The following is a 27,757-nucleotide window of genomic DNA, read 5'->3' as shown; positions in this document are numbered from 1 at the left end:
ACAGGACTTTAATATCACCAACCATTCCCATTTTATTACGGTGTATCTATATAAATGGCCCACCCTGTAGATCAAAAAGGTACACTCCTGAGATTTTATTAAGGAATTTTAACCAGGTCTTTCTTTTTTCTTATTGACAACTGGTGGAGGCTTTCTGTGGTCTCTCAGGGTATCACACAGGAAATATAAATGCCAAATTGCCAAGACAAACTTTCCTCAGAGAGGACCATGCAAACACTGAAAGAAAAACATCCACTATGAGAAATACACACAGTATAACATTAGAACACATACACTCAGTAACAATCTTGATCAGCAAATTAAATGCAAAAACTAGAAAAAGAAAAAACTAGTGTCACCCAGGTAAGGAAATCCCAAAAAGTTGATTCTGTTCATCTGGACATAGCGCTTTCAGTGGGAGAAAAGTTTCATCACTCATCCAAGTGACTTCTTCAGTTTCAGCTGACTGCAGGTTTCCCCACCCTTATAAACAGTACTTCTGCACAATGACTGAAATTAGCATCACTTGCGAATAATAATTTTAGGGAACATCAGTTTTTCAAAAAGAAATTACTGCAGCAGGTAATTTCTTGTGAGAAGTACAAGAAAAATATTTATTTATTCAAAGAAAATTAATCTTGGTTAGTGTATTATTATCACAACAAACATGATTACTAAAATGTTCTAAAAGAGAATGGAAAATTTCCTGGAAGCTGACCACACAGGTTAAATCATGCTGTGATATATTATTAAGCCCTTCAGCAGATATTAGATGGTCTTCTACTGACAGGTGATTACTTTTAAAAAGTCAAGTAATTATTACGGTGCCAATCACAAGTTATTTAAACCTAAACCTATTTTCGATTCTCTGCTGTCCCAGATTTTACAACATGACAGAAGCAGAAAATCCTTAAATTGCATCCACAATCAAAGTTGATTTTACCGAGACTGAACTGTTTTCTATGGAAGACAATTCTGGAAATATACTAATTTTATAAGTTAAAAAAACCAAACAAAAATAAAACAGAAACCCCCCCAATATGTGTCAGTTTCTCAGTTTAATTTCCTGATAAACTGGGCTGGACATATTTCTCTATTAACTATGTCCAACACCAATAACTTGCTAGTCAGGACCGTGTAGCGCACCTATATAAAATAGCAAAAGCTTCAAGGACAATCCTAAAGTGAACCCTTTATGTTTTGAAGACAAACACATGAGATTACTCACCCCTTTCTGAAGGCGTTTCCGAAGTAAATCCGACCCTCCGGGTTTATTTCCCAAATTTGGATATCTTGCTTTCAGTTTAGCCTCTTCTGCCTTCTCGGGGCTGATCGTCTTTTCCTGAACCTCCTGTAAACAAACAGAAGCATAAGATTAGATTAATCAGCTCTCGGTCAGCTGGTAGCTCCAGACAGCACCACACTTACACAGACGTTTAAGCCCGTGAAACTATGAATAAAACCTATCTAATGACGTTTGAAGGCTGCTTATTGAACAACTTTACTGAATACGTTAGTGGCAAAGGGTGGTCCCCCATGGAAAAGCGTTTAAATTCACCGCTCCCGCTAGACAAGCTAGAGAGAAGCATTAGCATATCCTACTAGCTAGTAATGTGTAGGTTGGACCACCGGTTGGGATTCTCGTTTCTGTTTAAAAAAAAAATCACGCTATCAATAGCCAGGCTGGCAAGACAGTTAATTAGACAGGCCCTGATTTAGCACTTCTAGTTTAAAGAGAACTGTCACTGTGCTGAATGAGCTAAGCTAATTTTTTTTAGCAGCTAAGCTAATAGACGCGTTGAATGTCACGTCAGCTAACGTCAAAACACTTCCAGCTGAAAGACAAAGCGCGAATTACTACGTAATAGAAGATCGTTAGGATACCCGACGAACAATATTAAGCTGGGTCTCGGTAGCTAGTTGTGATTTATATGTCAACAACGAAATAGAGGAAGAGGAGAAGCTAAGCTACAGTGTTAGGTTACCACGAAGCAACCGTCCCCGGGGCTCGTGAGGAAAAGCCCGCGTTTACCTTCTCTTCCACCGGCGTCTCCTCAGCTGTCTGAGTCTCTTCGTTATCCCCCGACATGTTTAAACAGTTGTGATTTTTGTCAGGAGACCGCTCACCAGCCGAACAAGTGTTCCACAAATCCCCCGCTCGCGTGTTGCTCGCCCGATTCGACTCTGACTTACCGAACCCAACCGAGAGCTGCCGAGCGCTCACTCCCGCACACAATACTACGTCACATGCGGAGACACCACGCGCGCTCCCGCCATGCACACGCACCGGGTACGGAGTTCAGATTTAGGTTGCATAATGACACAAAGATCAGCTGCTGGGTCCATGTGCTGTGTCACAAATCCAGATCTCAGAAAATAATCCGCAGATCTGGAGGATGGAGAGCTCGGCACCGCTTAATGCTGGCCGATTTATTTTCCGTTTCCTCACTACATCTCATTGCACAAAACCAAGAGGAATACAGCTATACAAAATAAAGTGTTTTCTTTTTATACCCACCCCCAGAGTAATTTGTTTTTCCTTCTGATTTAAAAAAAAAAAAAAAAGAGCCAAATATGAGCACGTGCAGCGTAAACGAATAATGTTTCAGAATCCATTTGTCATTTTTTAGAAATGTATTGACATGTTTAATGAACCAGTTTGAAATGATTTGAGCTTTTGTGACATGATGCGTTATGCTGCTGGAAGCCGCCATTAGAATATGAGTACAATGGCCATAAAGGGATGACACAATCAGCAGCAATCAACACGTTGGATGTGGGATTTAGCTCAGATCATGCTAAGGGCCCCCACAGTGTGCCAAGAAACAAGTTTAAACTAGTCTACTTGAACAAGTGTACTTGCATTACTTCTTAAACCCTTTTACTTAAAATCAATGATATTCACACTACCCCTTCAAAAGGATCTTATTGTATCAAAAGTAAAACTTTTCTAGTCATCTCCAATCATTGTATTGACAACAAAGAGGATCCTTCAAGCTGTAAACGACCAGTCATTTAATCTTTGTTATGATACCTCAGATTCCAGAAATCTATCATTTTAAAGGCAAAATACCTGGAAATACCTTGCATGGTGGATCCGGTGGTTATGTAAGCTGGAAGTCATGTCAAGTCATTCTTTCAACAAGTTAATTAAAAGAATTTGGTGCAATCCATTTATTATTTGGCTCTATATCTATATAGATATCTATATATGTCCCTATAAGCTGCACGCACGCAGCTTATAGGCAACATTGCTCTTAACATCAAGTTTTCACAGATGCCATTCACAATTTCCTTTCCTCTTTCTCAGACACACACTGAAGGACAACAGACCACAGGCCTAGACCCTGACAGTGCCCAACAGGTGTGTGTCAGATACAATACAAGCCCCCAGTTTCTTAATAAAAAATATGAAAAATTATGTAATTTTCTAAATAAAGTCCTTCAATATAGGAAACTATTCAATTGGTTTGATTTTCAAAATAAAAGCCCTGGAAACAGTATAAAAGTTAATCAGGATTCTCTAAAATTTAACTTTTTCAGAAAAGAAAAAGTTAGTTTTCATCAGAAATGTACGATTTTCAAAAACATCGCAGTTATTTATTTTATAAATTTGGTTAAGTTTAGCCTATTCTCAGTTTTACAAATTGAGAGACTGATAAAAAAACAAAAACTGAAATATCTGAAATGCATTTGGGGTGTATGGTAACAAAGACTCACTGTTTTGAACCGGAGAAAAACAAAACGAAACAAATTTCTGTAATTACATAAAGCAATTTAACTTGTGTTTAAACTTTCACTTACACCTCAGATATACCATTTTTACTCTCATTGTGATTAAAATGGTTCATGTGCATATACTTTTACTGATTACAGCCTAATATACAAGGAATGCTTGTGACTCATCCCAAAGAGTGCGCTATGCTGTCTGTGTTTGAAAAACATCAACAATGTACTAAAAACAAGGGCTGTCAGTAACAGATCTCAACACATGTATTTATAGTGTTGTTTTGCACCAGGATGAGTCAGTGACTACTGGCCAATGTTTAAAAAAAAAAAAAAAATGTGTGGGGGTGTGACAGCTGAAAATCAGCTATCACACCCCACACATCATTCTTGCCATTCCCACATTCTCTTATGCACCTTTTATCTTGCATTTAGCAGAAAACCAGTTACTGTTTGCACATAAAGACGGAGGTGAGCATCAAGACACATCAAAAGGCAGAACAGGAAACATGGTGTGAGAATTAAAACCACAAAGAGACACAGCAGATTCCAAATTGCTTTAGAAGATATATAGATATATTTTTTCAGATTTGAATATTAATGTCAAAAATACATACTATGATATACAGTTTGCACTACATCATCTTAGCATGGCAGACGTCACAAGTAATAACTGAAATATTTAAATATTAAATAAACTGATGGTAAGTAAACTGAAAGTGAATGTGTAAACACTAAACTAAGGTTATTCTTTCTATTGCAACACTTCCAATAAAGTGGTTTTGTAACAGTACAAAAGTATTAGAATATTTCTATTTTCTGTTTCATTTCCAGTTACATTGAGAAAAAAAAATCCACAGTGCACTTCTGATGTTCTGCTGTGATGCTTTCACGTAAGTCTATCTTGATTGCTCGTTCGACTGGTTTTTTTTTTTGTTGTTGCTGTTTTTTTATTTTATTTTCAGTGGTCCATGGTATATGTTGCATCGCAGTTTGCCATAGGGTTCTTCATCTATATGCACAACCTCTGCTCCGAGCTCAGGAATCACAGAGAGAAAACTGAGTACACGTTCAGCTGGGTCAATCTAATCTTCAAAAATTTAAAATCGGAATCGTTTATTATTAAAAGGCCATCACATTCAATTAGAAACAAATTATTTCTTATTTCACACTCAATAGGTCCAATTAACATTTCGATTTAACGCCTCGACTCTTTTCAAATAAATTTTTTGTCTAACTTTATGTGTGTCTACTCTCCTGCAAGACGCTGGAGGGGATACACACAATAGAAGGTAAGCATGTTACCCATGAAATCTGTTAAACACATATTGACCAGGAGTACAACATTAGAAATACATCCTAAAACCGAAACTTTTGACTCAGCCACTCTGGTCCAAAGCTGTAAGCTTAACAGAGAACAAGCTTTTATTTCTGATGAGTCTCCTAGGATCTCAGCTTGCTGCCCCCTTTGCCAGTTTTGGATGACAGGGGATGAAACATAAGTTTGTGGAGACAGACCATGAGAGGCTTTTGTCTCTGGTCCTTAAACCTCGTCTCTTTTCAAATGGACTAACGGTCTGAGTCTGTCGCTGGCATCAAGTTGTGACTAATGTTTCAGTAGTGGCCTGCCGGGTGGAGGAGGGAGGGCTTCAGGCCTCAGCAGCGGGAAGAGTACGACGGGTCAACAGGGGACTCTGTGAAGGACTGGAGCTCGTAGGCAGCACCGCTGTCCACCTCCATGGACTTCCTGGAAAACAGCAGACGGATGTCCCTATGGAGGTAGATCTTCCCAGACTTAGAGCTCTGGAACCTGGTAGAGGTTGGGAGAGGGAGAAAAGCATGAAATGACAGGCCAAAAGCATGAAAATGGGAGTATAAACATGGGTGCTGCTGGATATGCTCCACTTTGAGTGTTCAGACAAAAATAACAGCCATCTCACCTCAGGTGAATGAGGTAGCGCAAGGTTCGTCCCTGGCCCAGGGCGAGGGGTTTCCTGCTGGTCTGATTGTTTGCGTCACGACGGACGGGAACAGAGAAGGTCCTCTGGCGTAAGAAGGTCTGGTGTCCAGCTGGCATGGCTCGTAGGTCGTACATCACAACAAACATCTTTACCACTGTCTTGTTAGGGTTGAATAAGGTCTGAGGGGTTTAACCGGAGAGCATTGCAGGGTTAAAACCATTTTAAAGTCAGGCTTTGTAATAAATTTTAACACAGTCTTTCATTTAACTATAGCAAATATGTTTTTACACTTTACATGCTGTGATCAAGATACATAATATGACTATTCCTCTATACCTACAATCCCAACAATGTAATCCGAGTATTAAGGAGATAAGAGCTTTCTGCACTATAAATGAAACAAAACATAGCCTTGAACAGGTCCCTGTATGTTTAATGATGCAGTTTCCTCTACATCCACAAGGAGTCTCCATTCACTTTTGTTACTTCCTGTAATCTGCTCTTTGTTCTCAGCCACGCTGTGATGTAGCTATATTTTGAAAACATGTCTACTGTCAACTGTGAAAGAAAATCCTCACCACTTGAATGGTTCCTGATGGAGGTACACGATAGCCCCTTTTTCCCAGGGACTCCAGGTTTATCACACCCTGCCAGAAAACACATGGCAATCAAAAACAGGCAAACAGAAGTAACACACATGAGCTGATATGGTTTTATCTCTAGGCTTAGGGGGCTTTATTATTACTTTATAGAAAAAGAAATTTTACCATATATGGTGAGGGAGCGTTGTCATCAGAGACACTATAGAATGACACATCTGCAGGTAAGGTAAGGTGACTGGGGCAGAAGGATCCGCTGGCGCCGACCTCTGCTGTGAAACCCTCCACTGTCCCTAAAGGCTCCAGGCGGTAGTTCAGCACACACTCCTAATGGGACATAAGTTCAGCTTTAAAAATGTCACTCTTACTTTTCTACAGGTTGACACAGTTTTGGTTTTCACTTGAAAGTTTTAAAATCAGGACTTGTTAGACCATGTTTCACAGCTATGTTTTCATTTTTCTTTAAAAAAAAAAAAGAAGTACAACCTGCAGTATGGTGGTTGCTCAAGGTTAAATCCCATTGAGAATGTGACAGTTTAGGGATCCAAAAAGGAGAATCGGACTTGAGCTAATGTCAAAAACAATAGCTGAAGAGAACAGATGATTCTGTGTTTGTGTGCTATACCTCAAAGTTTCCCAGCAGGCTGAGACTGGCAGGTGGAGCACTAGCACTGAACAGCTGCTGTGACTCATCAGTGTACCCCTCTCTCTTTAGACACACCCTGTAGTAAAAAAACACATGCTGGATCAACACGTTTTTAAATGTGTTATGTAAATGCCTAAAGGTATTTACATGGCACACATTTCTAGTGTGCCTTAATAGATATGCATCTCAGGTGAGCTAAAATGATCTCAAACCGGCTTCCATCTGTGTATAAACACGAGTGGCAACTTGAAATGTTGGTTACTCTGAAATCCTAATTCATTTGAAGTGCAAATAAAGTGTTCAGGCCCACAGGTCACAACATAGAAACTTTACATACGACTCTTTCAATCAACCATATGTTTTTGGCGAAATATAAACAAATAATATCATATAGTGCCTTTTACCAACCAGAGCAAAACTTCTCTTTTAAACAGCTAAAATGACCTTTCACCCCTGAATACCAAACTCTTCAAACATCTGCTGTACAAAAAAGTAGCACTGAGCTTCCACCCACATTTGCTGTGTGTAGGCAGAGCCATGAATCTCTGTGTATATAAAGCCAGTTCAGTGCTGTCTGCCATTTTGAGCTGCGTGTGTGCATTTCTAGATGCAGTCACAGTACAGCAGAGCTTCAGCAGGTGGCACTGTGAGAGGGTAAGTCAGCAGAACGGGGCTGACCCAGCTTTAGCCCGCTGTGAAGCTGCTATGGTCTCATCTTTTCTCACACAGCCTGATTTATGCAACTGTTTATCTGAGGCTTTTGTATCCAAGGGTTCGGGTGTGATTAGGATCTGAATTTTCTGTACTTTACAATATAAGCTGTATAATAAACAAAATACCTCTATCTTCAAGTTTTTCTCGATATTTGTTACATATAATAAAAGCTGTGAGCCTGGAAAGTGAGCGAAACATGTAGGTTTTAAAAATCATGATGAAAAGTATGAGTAACTAGATCCAGATGGTACTGTAATCATCAGATAATGTGGGAGGTAACTGTAAGACAAAAGACTGCATTGTAACTAGTCAAAGTGCCCAAAACTTAGTTTCTTGTACAAAATGAGTTGGAAACTAGTAACTATAGTAACACAGATCCCAGGTGAGAAAATGTATACCTTTTCCCAGAGGCCCAAGGCAAACCCTTACAGCCAGCCACAGAGGTGTCCAGGTCAAAGTATCCTGTTTGACTTTTCCTCTGAGGAACCTGTAGCAGACACACAGGACACCATCAACACATATTTTTATTTATTTATATTTTTATAGAGAGAGTGTCATGACCTGCATGTGTCAGCTTGCTGCTGGTGAGACTTAAGTGTGTGTGTGTGTGTGTGTTTACAGTATGTGTAAAAGTGATCAGAAGAAACTGTGATGATGAAACTTGTGACTGGTGAGATGCTGATGAGTCATTTAGCTTACGTATCGCCACGTGTGCACATCAACGCTGAAAAACTACTCAGTAGCCCAGCAGCCCAAAAAAAAGCTATCCTAATCATCAACATTTAAAGTACTGTAGTATATTCATTGGTGAAGCACTGTGAGTAATGCTTCAACAAGAGGTGGTGAGCATGGTGTTATGACAAAGACTTGCATGGACTCTGACAGTGACTATTAAAGCATAGCTAAAACATTAGGTAAGCCTGCATCTGACTCAAGTGTCTTTTCCGCAGATGTTCAATTTTGAAGCTGAGAACTGTTTCAGTTAGAAGACATGAAGCTACTGTACATGAATGTGTGTGTGCTTGTGTGTTACTTACAGGGCTGGAGAGCAGAGGCAGGCCAGTGCAGGGGTGGAAGGCCTTGGTTGCTGTAGCGTCTAATGAGTGGCGATTCTGTTTCTTCCAGCTGTTGCAGGGACGCAGAGGGGAGGGACTCTGAGTACGCTGGGAGTATAGAGAGAATACATTAAAACAGCTTGCAAGTGGACAAGTGAACTTACATCATCTTCCTACCCCAGCTGAACTTAGAATAAAGCATGTTACTCTGTTACCTTTTTTTTGTCTTACATATAAAACTGTGATTAGCACAGGTGTGATACATTATTGATGACTAAAAAGGGTATCACATATACTGGACAATGCTCATTAGAGAAAGAATTGTCTTACGAGAACAGTAGAAGGTGGAGTCATATCTAGACTTGATGTGCTGGAGCATCCAGAATCTGAGGGTGCCTGGTTCTCATCCTGGAGGGTCGAGGCCTGGGCAGGTTTGCAGTTTTGCATCTGCATTTGCATCTGGGATTGAGCTTGAGGCTTGCTGTGGTCGTGGCTTCTGTTACAGTTCATGTTTGGGCTGGCGTAGTCGCAAGTCCAGTTCGAAATCTGGGCTTGCCAGGAGCGGTTTTCAATGAGGGGGGAGGCAGGGGGGGATTCATGGCTGCTGGGTGTCCTGACTCTGAGCTTTTCCTTTGGAGGAGTTCGTAAACGCTGACCAGCCTGTGCATGGGACTGGCCTCTGAATGAGGGTTCTTCAAGTGTAGACTGAGCACCATTTTGGGCCCGGGGAGAATGGCATTCGGAACCCCGATCAACTCGGGGCTTGTCTGTGCAAACAGGCGTGTGTGTGGCAGCGGTGTGCGTGCTGCCTCTGTGAGGTTCGTGGCTAGGTATGTGGCCGTTGGTGTAGCCGTTGGTGGCAGTGTGTGGGGCATGTGGGATGTGTGTGGTGTGCGAGTATGTGCGGACTGTGTGTGTCACTGTTGTTGTGTGAGTATGGTGCAGAGGGCTGCCGCTTCTGCTGTGCCGGGGGGACAGAGAGGGGACAGACAGTCTCTCCTGGATGAGCCTAGTAATGTCTTGAACTGCTTGGGCAATCAGAGAGCTGTCTGTATCCCTCTCCCTGTCTTTCTCCTTCTCTCTGTCTGACTCCTTCTCCCCGTTCCTCTCCTCTTCTCTGTCTCTTGTCTCAGTCATTTTTAGCCTCCTGCAGGCTGCAGGTTTAGGGGAGGAGCTTTCCCATTTCCCGAAAGAAGTGTCAGTCACAGGTGTGTTAAACGGGGTGGGCCACACATGTCCCACAGACTCGTAGGGCGGTACCTCAAGCTCTTTGGTCTTACTGGCAGTTATATCATCATGGTTACTGCCCCACATGGCTTTGGGAGGGTTGTCAGAAGCAAAAAGGCCGGGAGGGAGTGGGGGTGCTGTGGGGTCACAAAAGTTGAGCCTCTGTGCAATACGGGCAATAACTTCCTGTCTCTCCTGCAGCAGGGAACCAATCAGTGGGTTTGTCTCAGGTGCAGCAGGCCTCGGGGAGGGGCAGCGGGGTGGCTCGGCCATGGAAAAATTCTTAAAAGCTCTCAGAGGCTCGGGGAGTGCACTCTTTGACCTCTCGTTGTTGTTGCTGGTACAAGAACCATAGTCTTCTACCTGTGTGGGTTCAGATGAACCATTGAGAGCTGAGTACAGCCACTTCCCTGCTTTACTTGTAGGAAGTGGGGAGGGGGAGTGGGAGCGGGATGGCGTGGGGGAGTGAGAGGGCCTGTGGAAGAGTGGGGAGCCCTGACGTTGGGGGGCATTGCCCTGTGGGAGCTCTCCGTTCTGATACGAGTGATTTTCACCAGGCTCTTGGCTCTTCTTGCTGTATGGATGTGGCACAGATGTGTGAGGAAGGCTGTTAATGGGGATGTTGTTGATGGGGAGATTGGGAATGGGTAAACCATTGAGGAGAAGGCTGGACATTGAGTTGGAGCTCTTGCTGTACGTATTAGAGTTGTTGAGGAGGTTGTCCTTACTGGGGTCCTGGTTCTTTTTGAGGGTGGGCAGGCCACCATGGCTGTTAAGGTTTGGGTTGAGGCTGGGAGTCTTACTGTAAAGCGGAGGAAGGCCGGTATGGATGCTGCAGGCTAGGGTGGGATAGGTGGGCTGTCTGGGGAGCGACTGGACACGGACCTGCAGTGCAACACTCTGGGAAACATTGGGGACTGGGAATATGTGCTCTGAAGGTGGTTGGGAAAACTGCCACACCAACTCTTCATCAGCAGCACTGATCCTATTGGATGGAAAAATCCTGATTCAATAAACAGGGTCCCGTTAACTGTTAAGTTTAAAAGAACGTTCTGGGCTGTAATAACATTTTAGCTATGCACACAAACATTACACATGTGTATATAAATGTGCAACTAACATAACTTTCGCTTTAGTGTGGAACTAGCACTAGTGTGGAAGCTTGACTGAACAGTCTTCAGCTCATCACTGTTAAAGTCTTCAGTGAGTGTTACATCTGACCTGTACAGGATGTTTCTGGGGACGATGCCATGTGAGGCGCTGAGCCAGGCGCTGAGCTGGGAGAAGAAGACGTAAGAACGAACAGCCAACAGCAGGGTCTTCTCTTCAATGAAACGGTCGCCGCTTCTAGAAAAAAAAGAGAAAAAAAAATGGTGGAAGTGTGCCAGTATGTCGGGTTAATGAGAAAACAATATGTATTTTTTTAATCTTTCACAGTGTTCCTTGTTCCTACACATGTGAGAAGGAAAGTAGGCCAATATGTCAGACTAATTAACTCCCTGAGTACCGCACCAATTATATATATTTTTTATTATTCATTTTTTGACCATTGTTTTATTTTCTAGTTCATTTAAAGCTTTTAACTGTGCTTTGTTTTTCTGTCCTTTTGAGTTTTTTTTTTTGTTTTTTAACTAAAGATTTTTCTAATTTTTGTTGTTGTTGGTGAAGGTTTTCCTTGTCCCCCAAATATAAAATCAAATGCAGTTTTTATGCAGCAGTTTTGTAAAACACATGATGTCATACTAAGACGACTGTTATGCCCCATGTTTGGTCCATGTGCAACAAGTCTGCTGGTAAACAAGCACATGTTAATTATACTTAGAGACCCAACATACCATGTACATCCTTTCAAGTTTAGCAGCTGCAGTGACCCTTACAGACGTGTTATAAGTTTCTGCATCTGTGAGTATGCTGTTGTCCATTTGGCTCAGAGTGATGTCAGTTTTATCATCAGACTGTGAGCGTGAGGCTCTGTCCAGTCAAGTTAAAAAAACGTTTGTAGCAAGATTATTGATATCATTTCCCTATCATTAAGGCATGAATGGCTCTGACAGTAATAACAATTTTGTATTCCATAAATCAAGTGCTTTTTCAGCTAGTCTCAACAAGATCAAACAGGGCTGAGAGCCAGTAAACAAGTTATGTTTGTGTTGTTTTTCTTCTTTGAAAAATCTGACTATTCTAGTAGCCTGAGCAAATAGTGTCTTGAACACTGTCAAATCTATTTTTTTTTTAGAAAAACCTGCCTGCACAACAAGTTCTTTGTGCTTAAGATGATTCTTCATCAGCAAAACTGAACATTAAAGTAAGCAGAGAGATAATGCTTCTTGTATAGTAAAAGAGGACAGTGTACGTTACGAAAAATAACAAAATAGACATTTACTTGCATTCCCCATCTTTAAAATGGTGTGTGTGTGTGTGTGTGTGTGTGTGTCATACTGTCTAGGAACAGCCTGCAAGGTCCATCTCTCCAACAGCAGAGCATCTTGTTTGATGACCGGGTCACTGATGAGATCACTTGGGGGGCACTCATCGCCATAGCAACAGTCTGGAAGGAGCATGACCTCGATCATAATGGGTATGTTGTTCCTCCAAAGTAGGATCACCTCAGAACGGGTACGCCTCGCCTGCCGACACTAGGCACACACACACACACACATCCGTGGACAAAGGTGAGCGGTTAGTGTTCATTAGTGAATGTCAACGCCAAAGTTAGGGGCACAGCAGGTAGAGAGTAAATATTGCTATTAACCTCTGAGTTAAAAAAAAGAAGATATTTTTATCCTGCACGGCAGTCCAGTGACAGAGGGATATACTGTAGACTCAATTTATTAGCTAACAGCCTAACACAGCGGTTCGTTACAAAGTTACAACTCTGTTGCCAAAGTAGAAATAAAAATTTATTACAGAGCTTCATTATCTTTACTAATGCATCAGTACAGTGTGTATACCATCAAATCAGAGCAGCTTAGGTACCACTCACTGAAACATCCTGTTAACATGTTACACTTCATTCTGAATATTTAATTTTTTATGATAGCAGTTTTCTTTTGCTTTTATTGCACGAGGGCTGTTACCTAGTCTTACGTAATACGTTACTTTTCAACTGTCAGGAGTTAACAACATACAACAACAACTGAATGTGTTTAAATATTGTTTTGGTTTTTATAAATGCACAACTAAAAGAATAAATTCAGCTGACAGTTAATTCTTAACAGGTCACCTGTTATGCTTTGAAATTATGTGTATATCTTTTTATTGTTGGTGTTTTTGAATGAAGTCAACATACCGCATTGTTTACATTATTGGGTGCTCCTCTGTCATTGAGCTTAAACCCACAACACTGCAAAAAACATTATTATTTATTTATGTTTTAAACACAACTTTTGAGACAGCAGACTCAGTTCCCGCACATCTCCACTTTCCAATTTATCTTTGTTTATTTGTCTGTCTTGGGTTATTATGTTGAGAGGTTAAAACTATAAGATTAATGCGCAACTAATGGATACGACAATCTATACCTGAAGCGCTCAAAACGTCAGCTGTGGATTGGTATGACAAAATTTAAAAGGAATTCAGGGCAGTACACCAGATAAACTGGATGAACTAGTATACCGCCCAGCCTCAGGAAAGTCAACTTTTAGTTTACATAACAAAGACTGCATGAGTAACTGTGTACATTGACATTGCTTAAAGCAAGGAAAAATTCTGTGCCTGAAGGGGGACTGGAAGGTCATCCCACAGAAGGTTATCAGCGTTTTGTGCCTTTTACACCTCAATTCCTGATAAAATGTTTACTAAAGTGATGGATGGTGCAGGTTGTTAAAATTGAGGTGGATCTATCATTTGGCTACACGTAACATGGAGATTGGCTCTGTATCAACCTGTTAACCATTTCAGAAAGACAAGAACGCAATATAATTGTATTAAATGTGATCCCCCCTATGTTTACATGTCAGGTTGATCCAAACTGCAGATAAGTGCATGAAGTCACACTCTACTCACTCAGAAACATTAAATTATAATGTATATTTTTAGACCTTTAAAAAAAAAAAAAAAAAAAAAAAAATTATATATATATACACACACACACATACATACATACATATATATATATACATATATACATATACATACACACACACACACACACACACATATATATATACACACACACACACTTTTAACACAGATTTTCTAACTGGAATTTTATATTGTAGGTCAAGCTTTTTAACCAGTTGTTTAAAGCAACGCTCTTCGACCGTGTAACCACAGCACTAATTTCCATCCACCCTTTGCATTTCCGGTCAGATGGACTCTAACTGCCGTGTGCTGCAGCTCTCAGTAGAGTCACTTGTTTACATTTGGGTAGCATATCACCAGTTGTACTTAATGGTTTGTTGTTTCCACGCTTAGTGGGAACAGTTTTCTTGTACATTTTGCAAAGCATTGCGGTTGGTTGAAGTAGTTCTCTTTTTAGGTACTAAATCATCATCTGAGGGTGACGCACAGCTCTCAGACATGCCCGTGCTTGTTTGATAATTCTGTCCATAGCATGACTATAGTAATAATATCTCCACATGGAATTTTTAATCATGTAAAAATCTGTAGCGCTATCAGTGCAGGTGATATGACATGAAACAGCCCTCGAGGCCACGTAACTACCACTAACTGCTGACCCACAGCGAACCAAATTAGGCCTATTTTACGAATACAAAACATAGGGCTCCTTTCAATATGTACATGCAGCCATATTCTTAATGTGGAACAGTTTAAAAAACACAAGCCTTTAAATGTAGGGTACAGTACCAGATAACTTTATGCCTTGCCTGGATGTATGAAATAAATCTTACCTGGGGTAGTTTGTCGCTGCATTCATGCTTGTGAAGAGGAGGCATGGCTGACTGGGCTGGCGGACAATGTAGCCCCTCAGTCCTGCCTTTCACAGAATACTCTGGTGTCCTTCCCTCTGTGATGAGTAAGGTCAGGAACACCAGGAACTCCTCCGCATCGTACTCAAAAAACTCCTCTGTTGCATCTGGACAAGACAAAGAAACAAAGGGTCAGCAGTAGCTATATGACCAGTGCACATTCAAACAAACAAATAATAATAATTTAAAAAAAAAAGGGGGGGGGGGGGAATCAGCTGGAAAAAAGTATCAATTAAAAAAAACAAAAACAAAATTTAATGTACCCACGGCAGAAAGCCACCTGTTCTGCCTGTTCAGTGTTGCATGCTTGAAAATGGCCATTTAACTTGGGCTGGAAAGACTTGCTTAGAGAAGGGGTGTGGGGCAATGCAGTGAATGACACAAGTTTTCCAGTTTGGCCACTTCAAAGGAATATATTTAGATCATCCATGTCAGCTGAGTTGTTGGGTGAAGCCACACTGATTGTTTCTTCTCTATGTGGCGTGCACATAAACATCAGCCGCACTGACGATGACATCATTAATATTCATTGGAAAAACATTTGCAAACAAAAGATCAACCTGTTACACGAGGAAATCACTCAAGAGAAATCATAGTGCATGCTCCACCAGTTTGGCCAGGGGCTGTGGGTGGGGCTGGCACGAGAGAGCAGGACCTTTAACGGCGCTATTCCCCTCTGACTAACAGCTATACAAGAGCACAAAGGAGAACTAGATGTCACAGTAAAATTACAGCTTATGCTAAGTATTTGATTTCATTAAATGTATTTGATTCTCAACTACAAAAAGGTGCAGCTGGGTCAGTAAGATGATAGTCAACTAGCTCGCGTGTCTCCTGCCACAACAAAATTAAACAAATCCTGCTGTTTGTGTTATAAATGAGCTTAGACCTTAAGGAGGGTATTTTTAGCAAACAGCTGAAGAGCCTGTCTTAGTTCTCCATCTCCTGCTCTTCTCCAGAGAAAACTCCCAGAATCCCGCAGGAGGTCAGCTGATGCACAGCAGCACAAAGAATCACAGCTTTCTTTCTTCTGACGCACAGGAGTTGCCTGTACATATAACCTCTGCAGGTCTAAATAAGTGAGCCAGCAGCAAACCAAACTCAAGTCAAATTTAGGTGAAAACACTGCTCTCACTCTCTCTCTCTTCTTTGAAACTATGACTGTGCTGGTCCTCACAAGAACACAAGTACAGAAGCACATAAACACACCCTGTCCTCCTCCCACCACAGTGGGGCTGGGTAGAATAGAGTCCCTCTCAGCTGGCTATGCAGAAGTGTGAGCTATGAGCTGCTGCTGTATATATGTGTGAGTGCATGCATATCATAGCCAGCCAGTCGCACACATTCCACTCAGGGAACTCCTCCTACATGCCTTTGAGCTGGTGCTGCACGTGGAGAGAGACGCAGTCCAATACAAAACATGAGGAGGGAGGGAGGGGAAGAGGGGGTCTGTTAGCCAGCTGTAGGCTGAATAAAAGCAGGGTAAAGGAGATGGAGAGGGAGGCTATATTCACAGACAATCTCCTTTTCTTTATGGGCTGAATCAGAACTGTGTGAACAAAGGGAGTAGGAGACCAACAGTGAGCTAGAACAAGAGAGAAGAGACAGGAGCAATGGGGTAATGTATGACAAAGGTCAGCATTCAAGGACACCGTCTCTCGTATTTACATGAGGGCTGGTTGCACACACTGGGTATGGTGGGTTCTGGCTGGCTGATTTCCAACCAAGGTTTGATGTTCCCAGTTGGTCAAAGAGGCTCCTGGTACTACTGGGATCTGGGCTAAAGGTGACACTCGGGAATAAAATGAAGCATGGGCTGATGAATTGGCGTGGGGGGGGGAGACAGCGCTTAAGTGAGCAGAGGGAAAAAACAGCCTCTGAGAAATGGTTGCTAACCCCCAAAAGCAGACACACACACACACACACACACACAGCTCCCAATTCATATGTGCACAGTGGGTGTCAGATTACTTCGCTCTGGGGAAAGCTAGACTCGGGAACACATACACCCCTAAAGCACATATTGCAAAAACACACATGAACGCTAACAAACAAGGACAACATGACACACAACATGCACACAAAGGACCAGTGGTGGAGGCTCTGGTTAAGGGGCCCAGGCTCTGTATGTGTAGATGAGAGCTGTCATTCATTAAAGGACTGCGCCTGAATAGAGCATTCCTATGAAGCCTACACACACACACACACACACACACACACACACAAAGAGACACAACTCGAATCAAAGTTAGGAGGTAATCAAGATACAGAATAAGACAAAAGAGGCTAAGGCGAAGAAAACCTTTGGACAGATGAAGTGTTCAGAAAGAATCCCATTTGTGTCCGATTTCTGCTACTTGAAATGATTAAAAGCAGAACAAAAGTCAGAGTAAGGCATTTTTCTCATCTTGCTGGTACAGATACTGATCCTTCTACATGGGAAAAACTCTCATCCAGAAAGCTCAACTCAATGACTGATGGAAGTAATGCAGTATCTTAAGAAAAATAATTACTTTCAACCCTCTCCTGTTTCTGGAGAAACAGGTTAGTATATTTTCCCTTCTCACATGTAGCATGTGGCAGGAAAAAGTCCTGCTCTCTGCACCGTGAATGTTTTAAAGGCATTCACACTACAGAAAATACACTGTGTGTTTTAAGGGACCAGCACCATTGGGTGGTGACCTGAGACCAAGTTTTCCAGACTTAAGTCTACATGTTGTAGCTGTGTACTGTCAACAATGGGCAGTGTCAAGATTATGTGAAACAGCAGGTCTGTAGTCTACTTCTGCTTGTGATGCGCTGTTGTTGGTCCTTTAGCTTAGCCCCTGCTGTGGAGAAGACCAAATTAGATCTTCATAAACAAGTGAAAACAAGTGTAAAAAAAACAAAAACAAAACCCCCAAACAATGAAAACTGTACAGTGCAGCCTATTTCAGTGCTTTTCACATCTACCTTCTTCGTGTTTAATGGTTTCATAACTCCTTCCTTTTCTTGGGAAACTTGGCTGTCTTTCCCTTTACTTATCAAACCAACTTTTTAAACTATCAGAAATGCCAGACTATGTGCTGGCTTTTTGCACTACAGCACACAAGCATGTCTGTGTAGGTTGTATACTCGAAATCCTACGCAAAAGACATAAATGATGCACAACAGTAGTGTGTGGAAGAGGCTGTGCCCATAATACACAAGAGTTGGCAGGTTAAAGACTGGGCAGTGTCTGATCATTGCATTAATCCAAATTCCATTTATAAAATCTGAATAATTAGTTTGACTGAATAGTATTATTGTTGTGGACAACGAAGGCAGCAGAGCTTCAACATCTAGTTGACTAGCTCTCACACGCACATGTGACCTTTAGAAACCTGAAAACTTCAGGGCTTTTTTTTTCTCCATATATCGTTTTAAGCTAATAAATATATGTTAAAATTATTTCCTAAAGCTAGAGGCATGTAACAATGTTTTAAATCATACCTACAAATAGTTAATGTCACTTTAAAATTTATGTAACAGTTGTTTACTTGTCATTAAGCCTACAAGTTCAACGTTCAATCCTGCCTTTTCCTTCCCCTCATCTTCCGTTTACCCACTGGACCATGACTGATTAATTCCTGCCTCTCCATCTTTTCAAACAGGCAGTTTTGTCTCTTATTAGCTGATATGTTTGTATGCATACACTTTAAATTAATGTTTGTCTGAGATACATTATTCCTTTCTTCCTTCAATTTGTTTTTGGGTCATCTATGTGTGTAAATTATGTTCTTCAGTTTACATTAGACCTCTTAAATTGTTTGAAAGAAGTACCATAAGCAACTACTAACAGTGCTTGAGAAATGCAAACAGAAAACAATTGTGTTTAGGTCCAGTGACACTTCACTGATAAATGCTGCACTAAGCAAACCCAAACAGTAATACATGTACACATGATGGAAAATGTTATTTTCCTCTTTTCCATGTGCATGTGATCTCTCATCTGTCTCCTGATCATGTGTGATGTGAATTATGTAACAGGTCGGATTAAGATTCGGGCGTCTTATTATTAGACCTATGACCGCCTGCCACCAAGAGCAGCCTGAATCCGCCTACAGATCGCCTGGTTCAGCACACACACACATGCACACAATCACATACACACCTCTCAGCTGTGTCCATCTCCTCGAGCCAAAAGATCAGTATAGAGTCATGTGGGATGGAAAAAGGCCTCCAGGACAAGAGCATAGGGGTCATTCTCGATAGCCAACATTGTCGTCACAGTAAAGTGCCTTAGCAACCTGTTCAGTGTGCCTTTTTTTTGTTGCATGTGTTTCAACAGATTCTTACACTTGTTTCTGTCTTTATAAATTATACAATGTAAATGCGTTTAGTCTAGTAGAGCATTTACACTGTGTACCCAGTAGCTGTTTAAAAACACAAACAGATGGCATGAAAGAGGGAGAGAAAGACAGAATGTAAGAGACACACATTTAGATAAGATGACCCATTAATCCGCGCACCATGGCCACACAATCACTGCATAGTTGTGCCTCTTTCTCTGCTCTCTACACATACAAACAATGAACAATTTTTTCTAGAATCCAGTTTTAATGAAATGCCAGAAAAACAGTTCCCACACCAAAGAGGCATCTTCAAAAATCTGATGCACAGAAGCTTGGTTTACTCTCTCTATTTTGCGTTTGTGTTTAAAAGAAAAACAAAAAACCCCAGCAACAACTAACTAAAATATTCACTGCATTACCAAAAGTGAGATGAAGGTAACTGGAGACAAAAGCTGGTGCAAGATCAGTCACAGATCAAAGTTACAGTGGGAATTCAACAATGCAGAGTTCACCTACCTAAAGCTGGGGTACTGATTATCAAGGAAAGGATATATCTCACTCAAAAAAGAGGGGGGATAACATACTGCAGGGCAGCAGCCAGAGCTCACAAAGAGAAAGACAGGTCTGTAGAGATACTGAAGGAGACAGATGACTGAAGGGGAAAGCGGAAACCTACACAGTTAGTTCAAAGGGGAGACAGGAAGTCATTTTAACCATGTTTTCAGTTAACTGTCTGTCAAGTGAATTTCATTCAAATGTTTGAACCTTGGAAAGAATTTCTTAAAAACAAAGCAAATTATGTGACATTTATCTCAGCCGAGTTCCTCTCAAAGAATACTCACAGGGACAGAAAAGAATAAATAAAAGACTCTGGAGATGAAGCAGCTCTTATAGATGAGAACAGCACATCAACACATTTCAACAGATACCCTATGCACTGTGAGAGTCCAATTTTTACAGTGGGGATTTCCTTAATTTTATTTTAATTAATTAATTAAATTAAGTGAGTGTAACACTTATTTTGCAATATAGGGAAAAAACAAACAAAAAACCAGAAAACCCCCCCAAACATGATTCAACATTTACATAACAACAAAGATCTATCAGTGGGTGTTCCACTTGCCTTTGTATAAAACATCCACGTCTAATATTAGAATAAACTTAGAAGCAAGAGAAAAAGGAACAGTAAACGCACACTTGCTTTGTTTAAGAGCACAAGTATGCTGTAAAAATAATAAATATCTCATAGTAATAATTGATTTTCATCTACACAAGATACTACAGCTCTGACTGCTCTTACAGGCTGAGACAATTTTCTCAAGATGAATATGCAATAAAACTCTGAACAAAGATCTGTACAAGTGGACCCATTTCTGGAGACAAATCAAGGAAACAAAGACACAAGTGGGTATTTGCAACTTACAAAAGTTCAAATGCCCAGTCTTAGTCCTGATGTTTAAAATCTTTTGAGGTTTTAAATTGATAAGTGTAAGACATTTGATTTTTTTGGGTCTGCAGACTTCAGATAACCAGCCAGCCGGGAGGCACTGCATTAAGGCAATTTCCAGGCAGCTTCAGTGCAGCAGCAGTCTGCTGGGCTCACTGAGGTGTGTCAGCTTAACACACAATGATATCTAACTCCTTCTGAATGGAGCCAAACATAGAAGGTTCAGTCTTTCCTATCGCAAAATTTCTTATTATGATCGGGTACAGCAGTGGATGTCCTTGATTCTTGAACAGTTCAAAGTAAAGGGTTTTTGGGGTTTTTTTGGCTGCACTTACACCTCTTAGTCATCACTGCATGAAATATAAATTAAAAATGTGATGCAGTAATGAGCTCACCTTCAATCATGCATGGACTGGACACAGCAGATAGTGCCAAAAGCTCAAGGGCTGCAATATATACGCAGTTGTATTTTCAAGCCAAAGCTTTTCTCAGAAAAACTAAACTTCTATCATGTACAGTATGCATTACTGAAAGGATTAAAATAAAACAAAACATTGGTTTCGTGTCACATGACTTTTAACTGTGCATCAGTAGAGGAAAAATAAATAAATAAACACAAATCTAACACTCGTTTCTGTTTCACTCATAAAATACGAGTGAGAATCTACTGTGCTGAATGCAGTTTCATTGAAATGAGAGATTAAAAAAAGCAGCATACATCACATCTTCTTTGTCATCTTTGCAAGAGCAATCAACACCAACAACCAAAGGAAGCAGCACCACAACATGTGACATTATGCACTACTGGTGCACAGCATAACCTTCATCTAACAAAGCACCATCATTGCTTCTCAACAAACCCAACAATGCTCAAAAGACATTACAAAATGCAAATTTTCATTATCTGGACACAACTGTCCTCTGGATTTTGAATGGTAAAAAAAAACACCAAGGCTCTCTTTTTAAATCAAGCAGTCCCGATAGAGATATAAAGACACACTCACAGCTGCATTTTTACAAGACAGTTCTTCTATGCTAAATGCCTTTACTGCAGCCCCCAGTGTGATAAATATAGACACAACTTGGTAAGCACTCCTTTTCTGTTTTTTTCTCACTCTTATTTCAAAGTGAAGGTTCCCACAACCAACTATTTGATGACTTTGTAATGGTGTCTGCTATGAAAACCCATATTAGAAACTGCTAAAGTAGAGAGTGCCTGAAGTCATGCGCTATTAAAAGATAAGAATAATCATCAGTATTTCAAAAGTGTGAGAAAAGTTCTAACAGCCACAAGTTACTTGTTAAAATGCTGACATCCATGCAGTTCTGTTCCTTTTGATTTCTACATATTATAGCTGTTATGCTGAGCTAACTCTGTACAAGTATCACAGTACAGACAACTTTGTGGACTATTTCTACAGGGACTCCCATGAAGTCCACCAAAAAGCTATGCTTATGCAAGCAGCCTGATGTCCACTGTGCAACTACCTCAAAAAAAATGAAGGCATGCTTTTCAGCCTTAAAGTATACAAATGCACTGGTGGCAAAGCAGGTGGCAGTTTTGAAATGTCAGCAGCTCTTGCGAATGCATTTCTACCACTATGGGAATTGTTCGCAAGGCTGCCCCCCCCCTTTGTTCCATAATTCTGCAGTGTGACTGATTATATTTGGAGACCAGGTGGTTTTTACAAGACCAAATTAATTATATCTATTTCGCTTTACATCTGAAGGATCACGACTATCTGTCCCGAAATCTAATATAAAAAACAAAAAAGAACCAAAACAGACCTTCACTATTCTTCCCAAACAAGAAGTCACAAAGCAAGTGTCTGGTTTTTGTAGTGAGCTCCGACTTTTCATTACATGAGTCATGAAGCTCTCATGTTAGAAACGTCAATGTTGTCTTAGAGTTAGATGATCTCCACAATGTGAACGACCAACTGTCTCCAAGTAAAGGAATAATTCATGTATGAGTTAGAAAATGAGAACAAAGCACTGAACACAACTGTCATGGCATACAGATGTTCCACTTTAAAGCTTTGTAAGAGATTAAGAGGGACCTACTAGTTTATGCCAAAAGAAAACTGACACAAACTGAACAGGCAACAAATTGCAAAGGGAGATCCAGAGATCCTCTGTGAACGAGGCCTTTCTGTATTCTCAAACTCCCAAGGATTTGGAAAAACTGCCTTAGGTCGTAATATTGTTTGACCAATATGCAATACTTCCAAACTATAATATATATATATATGAACAACAATGTTGTTTCTCCATTTCACAGATATAACACAAGTTTCTGTGCATTAAAAATAACTACATTAGAAAAGTATAGTGAATATCACAGCTAGAAATGAGCTGGGTATCAAGATGTAGGTAAAAAGGAGACCTTTCATATAATATAGGCTGTTTGGACCAGGCACTTATTCCACATGGTGACGTCACCCTTGCACTTTTTTTTTAAAGGTTTTCTCCAGTAAACTGTCAGAAAACTCATCAAAAATCCACAGTACCAATGACTGTTTCTATTCCTCTGCATTAAAGACATTATATTGGTGAAGTGTTGCGAAACTATGATATATCCTGTAATGCTGATGCGTGAATTTGGTTATAAAAAAAATAAATAAAATACTTGTGCTGAACAAAAACAGGAGTTTGGATTTAAATTATGACACTTGGAGTGCGTGTAAAACAGTTTTGGTTGACCCAAATACTTTGACACTTTGTTGCCAGTCAACACAACACAGTCAAAAAGTACTACCACTAAATCCCAACGAGCCCATGAAACAAAATAATAACCTTTAATTTTAGTTACTGTAGATCAAAAACTTTATCACTTTTTGACTGGGACAGCATATTGGTTTACAGCTTTCATCTAAAATTACCATCACTGGGACAGTAACACACAACCACAGGACCGGGTTACAAGTTAAAGCCAAAAAACAAAAACAAAAAAAGTCAAACATCTGGATAGAGGGAACAGTCTTGTATAACTTCACAAGCTGGTCCAAAAAACCACCCCCATGCCATGTACCACATATCACGAGCTAACAAGAAGCTTAGAGTATCACCAAAAACTGTAACATCGTGGGAAACTCTAAGGAAACAACACTGTGATGCACATGGTTTCAGACAACTGAATTAACAACATTTATCAGATACAGATGACAAAATTTTTAAAGAGGTTCACCAGTGAAAAATAAGAAGCTTTACTATATCTATTTCTCAACATCTGCCAGTTTTAAAAGTGCTCCCGAACACAGTGCACCCATGTAAGAAATCTAAAAGCTTCAATCTTGCTAAATTTCCTGTAAAAGAAGAACCAGCAATAACCACACAGGCTCTGTAGCAATAAATAACCTCTGCTTTTCTTATTAAAAACAAACAAAAACAACTTCCAACACAAACGGAAGAAAAACAGATATGGTCTTAGTCATTTTCCTCCTGGCTGACTGACCTGGGAATGGAAGAAGACTGTGATCAATGATCATAACTGCTGACCAGGGAAGAAAGGTGGGTGGGACACGTGTTACCAAGGCAACAGGAAAATTGTGTTAAAGATTCCCGTCACGGTGATTGAAGAGTGTCTCTGTGTAGCAATGATCTGCGCCAATATGTGTCTTCGCAAGTGACAGTTAACGCTTCAGCTGTGCTCTGTAAGGGTGCAGTGAGGTGCTCTATGCCACGGCCTTGCTTTGCACATTATGAGTTTCTGTTATGACAGTTAAGCTGTTTATGTGATCATGCTCGCTTTGTGAGTGCTGAGCCCTCTCTAGGTCGCTGTGCATGTTATCCTCAGCGTTTATGGTACTCTAATGTGAATCGCTATACAGACAGAGCTTTTACTCTCCATCTCTGCGGTAAAACAGCAGAGGACTGTTGCTTTGCTTAACTTCACTTGTAATAAACAGGGTCAGCTGTGTTTCCATAGCGTTTTAAAACATGAATCACACATCACTGCCAGCTCACCTTTCCTGCTTTTGTCTGCCTTGTGTTACAAGATTACAAAACACTGGAAGTGGTGAAGTCTGCCAAGAAACCGGCATGTTTTTGCCAGCGGCTGTAAATAATGGTAAAGATCTCTCATAAAGAAAGAACTCCAGCTTCAATTTTAAAAACAAAACAAATCACAGTTGTTTTAGTTTTTTACTAACAGAGTGAGAGACCCTGGTATTTTAAATTTCATCAATAAGCTGGCTGCCAATGTATCTCACCACCAAACCTTGGACTCTGTTGACAACTACTAGTTTTACAAAGACTATATTGGGATTTTCCTCTGCCTTTCTGAAAACGCTCCCACTTTCCTTTAAACTATGGACTCTGTAATGTGTGTGTGTGTGTGTGTGTGTGTGTCCCTCTCCCACTAACAACACAAAGGGGCAGATTCACATGAGACATAGCAACAAGTTCTCATTGGCTAAGGGACTTTAGTCCCACTACAGCTGAGGAGAACCCTTCTTTGTGAACTCAGCTTTTATTCTCCAACTGCCAACAGACAAATGACACACAGACACACAAACACATGCACAACCCAGACTGGCACCCCACCTTGTCCTCTCTATCACACCCATTATTGTCAGACATAAAACAAGAGCTGTTGTTTAGTAGCTGAGTAACATACTACTGATGTTACATGATAAACAACCTCTGAGCTCATGGGAAAAAAAAAAAATCACCATTGTGAAGCTTAACTGGACTCCGAAGGACTAAACAAACAAACCTAATCTGAGCTGAGGTGCAAAAGGTTAACTTCAGGCTTTTTTATTTTATAAAAGAGCTATAAAGAGCTATGCATCTTGTCTAAACTGCTACTATTCGACTTTACTACTTTACATATCCTCATCTCCATGTCCAACTTACAGGTGGATATTTCTCATTTGGCTAATGAGAACAAAACTGTATGTCACTGAGTTCAAAACCAAGAAAACTTCTGTTCATACACACAAATCTGTTCAGCTTTCTTACAGTATTAGGTCAATACTGGATGATGAAAGAACCAGTAACAATGGCAGGTTATTGTGGTTAGGTAACTGCAATTGATGGAGTGTAATGAGTCTGCAGGATTTCACTGAACCTCCACAGTAATTAACGCAGCTATAACTATACCGACTGGCAAATTCAGCTTCTACAGCCTTTCTGAACTGTAAATCTGCACACTCTTGGCTAGCCAGTGAATACAAATGTGTAAATTCAAATCCTGTACAGACATCCAGGGTTAAAAATGAGATGCAGTATGTTCCCTTCATCTTTGACAACCATAGCAACTGAAGTCCTTAAGTAAGGTACTTAAACCCCTTATTATTCAAATGAGTTGCTTGGCAGCTAACTGTATAAGACTGGTTACACTGGGCAGCTTCCTGGTGTAAATGCAGCAGAATGAACAACAGTTAAGCAGAATGAAAAGTACAGTAAAATTTCATGAGATTTAACAAAAGACAGGCATTTGTGACATTTAGTAATAATAATTAATCACCTCTTCCTGGAGGTCTCCAAATCTCCCCCCCCCCCGACTTCACCTGAAATATCCATAACAGTATCTTTAAAGGTCCGGTGTACCCTTCCACGGTGCCCTTTTTGACCTCAACTCTCTGCAGTATCCTGTTTGACCTTATTTGCACACACTGGAGCTGTGAGGCACAAAGCCTCTGTTATTCAAGCAAGAGTGGTTCTTTTCAACCTCACTGTCTAACTAATATCTGTTATCTAACCTGAACTGGAGTGGAGTAAGTACAGCAATAGTGGACAAGGTGGGCAGTGGTCAAAGTGAGAATTGCTAAGCTCCAGTGGGGCCAACAGTTAAGTAGACCTCTCTAACGTAGCCTTTAAATGTACACTATAGAGTCTACTTTACATCTACTCGGATTCTTATCTTGCATTACTTCCCAAACACTACAAACACGCAGCCTGATAGTATACTAGATGTGCTGGAATGAAGATGAAAACATTATCATTTTTATGATAAATTTAAAATACAAAACAAAATCCTGGTCATTTTTACGGTTATATTCACTCCACATAAGACCACTATTAAATTTCAGCAAGCTGAATGCTGGCAGTGACAGGACACTAGGGCAGTGGGACAACCCAGCCTCTCTCTGTAATCAGAGCTACCCTGTCTAACGCAAATGCACAGGCCTTTGACCCCTCCTGTGCTGCTAGTGTCAATTTCTAGAAAGGGGAGTCTGAATTAAGCAACCCGAGCAGTGTAGCTCCAAAGGCTGTGTAAAAAGTGGGCCAGACTGATTTGGTTGGAGACTGGAAATAGCTGCTGTGGACAAAGAATCAAAAGGCTAAAGCTGACACAGTTGCTTTAAACCTTTGCCTTACTGCTGGCAGGGTTATACAGAATGATTAATCTGGTAGGAAAGGGCAAGGTTACAGCTCCTGACAGCAAATTTCAACAGCATTCATTAAAAGCATATACCTATATGAAAAAAAAAAAAATCTAACGACTAAAGCCTGTCGAGCAAAGGTGAAAAGAACAATAACGCAGTTGAGCAGGAAAGAGTGACTGTCAGCTGGTTTGCTGGGAGGATGAAGCAATGTTTGGAGTGATAAGGAATCACCTGACTCATTAGATAGCCTGGTTGTTGGCCTGAAAGAACTGAGATGAGACAATAGAGTTAAGGAGAGGGGGTAGTTGTGATGAGTTTCAAATTAACTCAACCTAACACTGTGGTTAATAAACAATGTGCTTAACGCCTCCACAAAGAGCCCCGAAGGTGTTCTCCATTAACAGACACCGGGAGTCTGTGTGTTTGTGTATGTGTACCCATTATTTCATTACTCTAAAAGAAGAGGTCACATGAGAGAGAAGAACCCAATTAAATTTACAAAAGAAAGAAAAAAAAGTTGCATCTAATAATTTGATAAGTCAACAGAATCACAGTCACAGAAAACAATGCATTTATTTTATTTTATTTATTTGTATTTTGTGTCTTAATAGTGTCATCTGACATTTCATTTCTGAGTCACCTACTTTGGTCTTTTAGTAATTGACCACAACAGCACACAGTGAGCATGGGAACAGAGAAGCCGGTGAGGTGTGTGGTGTGTGAACTTGATTAAAGTGGTGCTTATGTAAGACTCTTTGCAACCAAAGATATGTGGTGTCTGGTAACAGAAATTAAACCCTTCAAGA

At 40.5% G+C, this 27,757-nt stretch overlaps 2 protein-coding genes across 2 annotated transcripts in view; both read right to left on the bottom strand.

Annotated features, from left to right (window-relative positions):
- arpp19a (cAMP-regulated phosphoprotein 19a) overlaps nt 1-2,089 on the bottom strand; it is a 3,812-nt gene extending 1,723 nt beyond the window's left edge. Inside the window, exons 1-2 of the mRNA XM_014333125.2 lie at nt 2,033-2,089; nt 1,229-1,351 (exon numbers count right to left, since the gene is read on the bottom strand). Coding sequence (XP_014188611.1) covers nt 1,229-1,351; nt 2,033-2,089 — 180 coding nt within the window. The remainder of the gene's footprint in view (nt 1-1,228; nt 1,352-2,032) is intronic.
- Nucleotides 2,090-4,270: 2,181 nt separating this feature from the next.
- The window catches only part of fam214a (family with sequence similarity 214 member A), a 33,566-nt gene continuing 10,079 nt past the window's right edge, over nt 4,271-27,757 (bottom strand). Inside the window, exons 2-12 of the mRNA XM_005912866.3 lie at nt 14,782-14,966; nt 12,368-12,564; nt 11,150-11,275; nt 9,032-10,913; nt 8,684-8,809; nt 8,045-8,133; nt 6,912-7,008; nt 6,455-6,613; nt 6,266-6,334; nt 5,667-5,866; nt 4,271-5,536 (exon numbers count right to left, since the gene is read on the bottom strand). Coding sequence (XP_005912928.1) covers nt 5,383-5,536; nt 5,667-5,866; nt 6,266-6,334; nt 6,455-6,613; nt 6,912-7,008; nt 8,045-8,133; nt 8,684-8,809; nt 9,032-10,913; nt 11,150-11,275; nt 12,368-12,564; nt 14,782-14,966 — 3,284 coding nt within the window. The 3' untranslated portion in view covers nt 4,271-5,382. The remainder of the gene's footprint in view (nt 5,537-5,666; nt 5,867-6,265; nt 6,335-6,454; nt 6,614-6,911; nt 7,009-8,044; nt 8,134-8,683; nt 8,810-9,031; nt 10,914-11,149; nt 11,276-12,367; nt 12,565-14,781; nt 14,967-27,757) is intronic.

The sequence above is a fragment of the Haplochromis burtoni genome, unplaced genomic scaffold, assembly GCF_018398535.1.
Source record: "Haplochromis burtoni strain Fernald_Lab_line unplaced genomic scaffold, NCSU_Asbu1 Contig_2, whole genome shotgun sequence".
Taxonomy (NCBI): domain Eukaryota; kingdom Metazoa; phylum Chordata; class Actinopteri; order Cichliformes; family Cichlidae; genus Haplochromis; species Haplochromis burtoni.
This window is presented reverse-complemented; position numbering and strand designations above follow the sequence as displayed.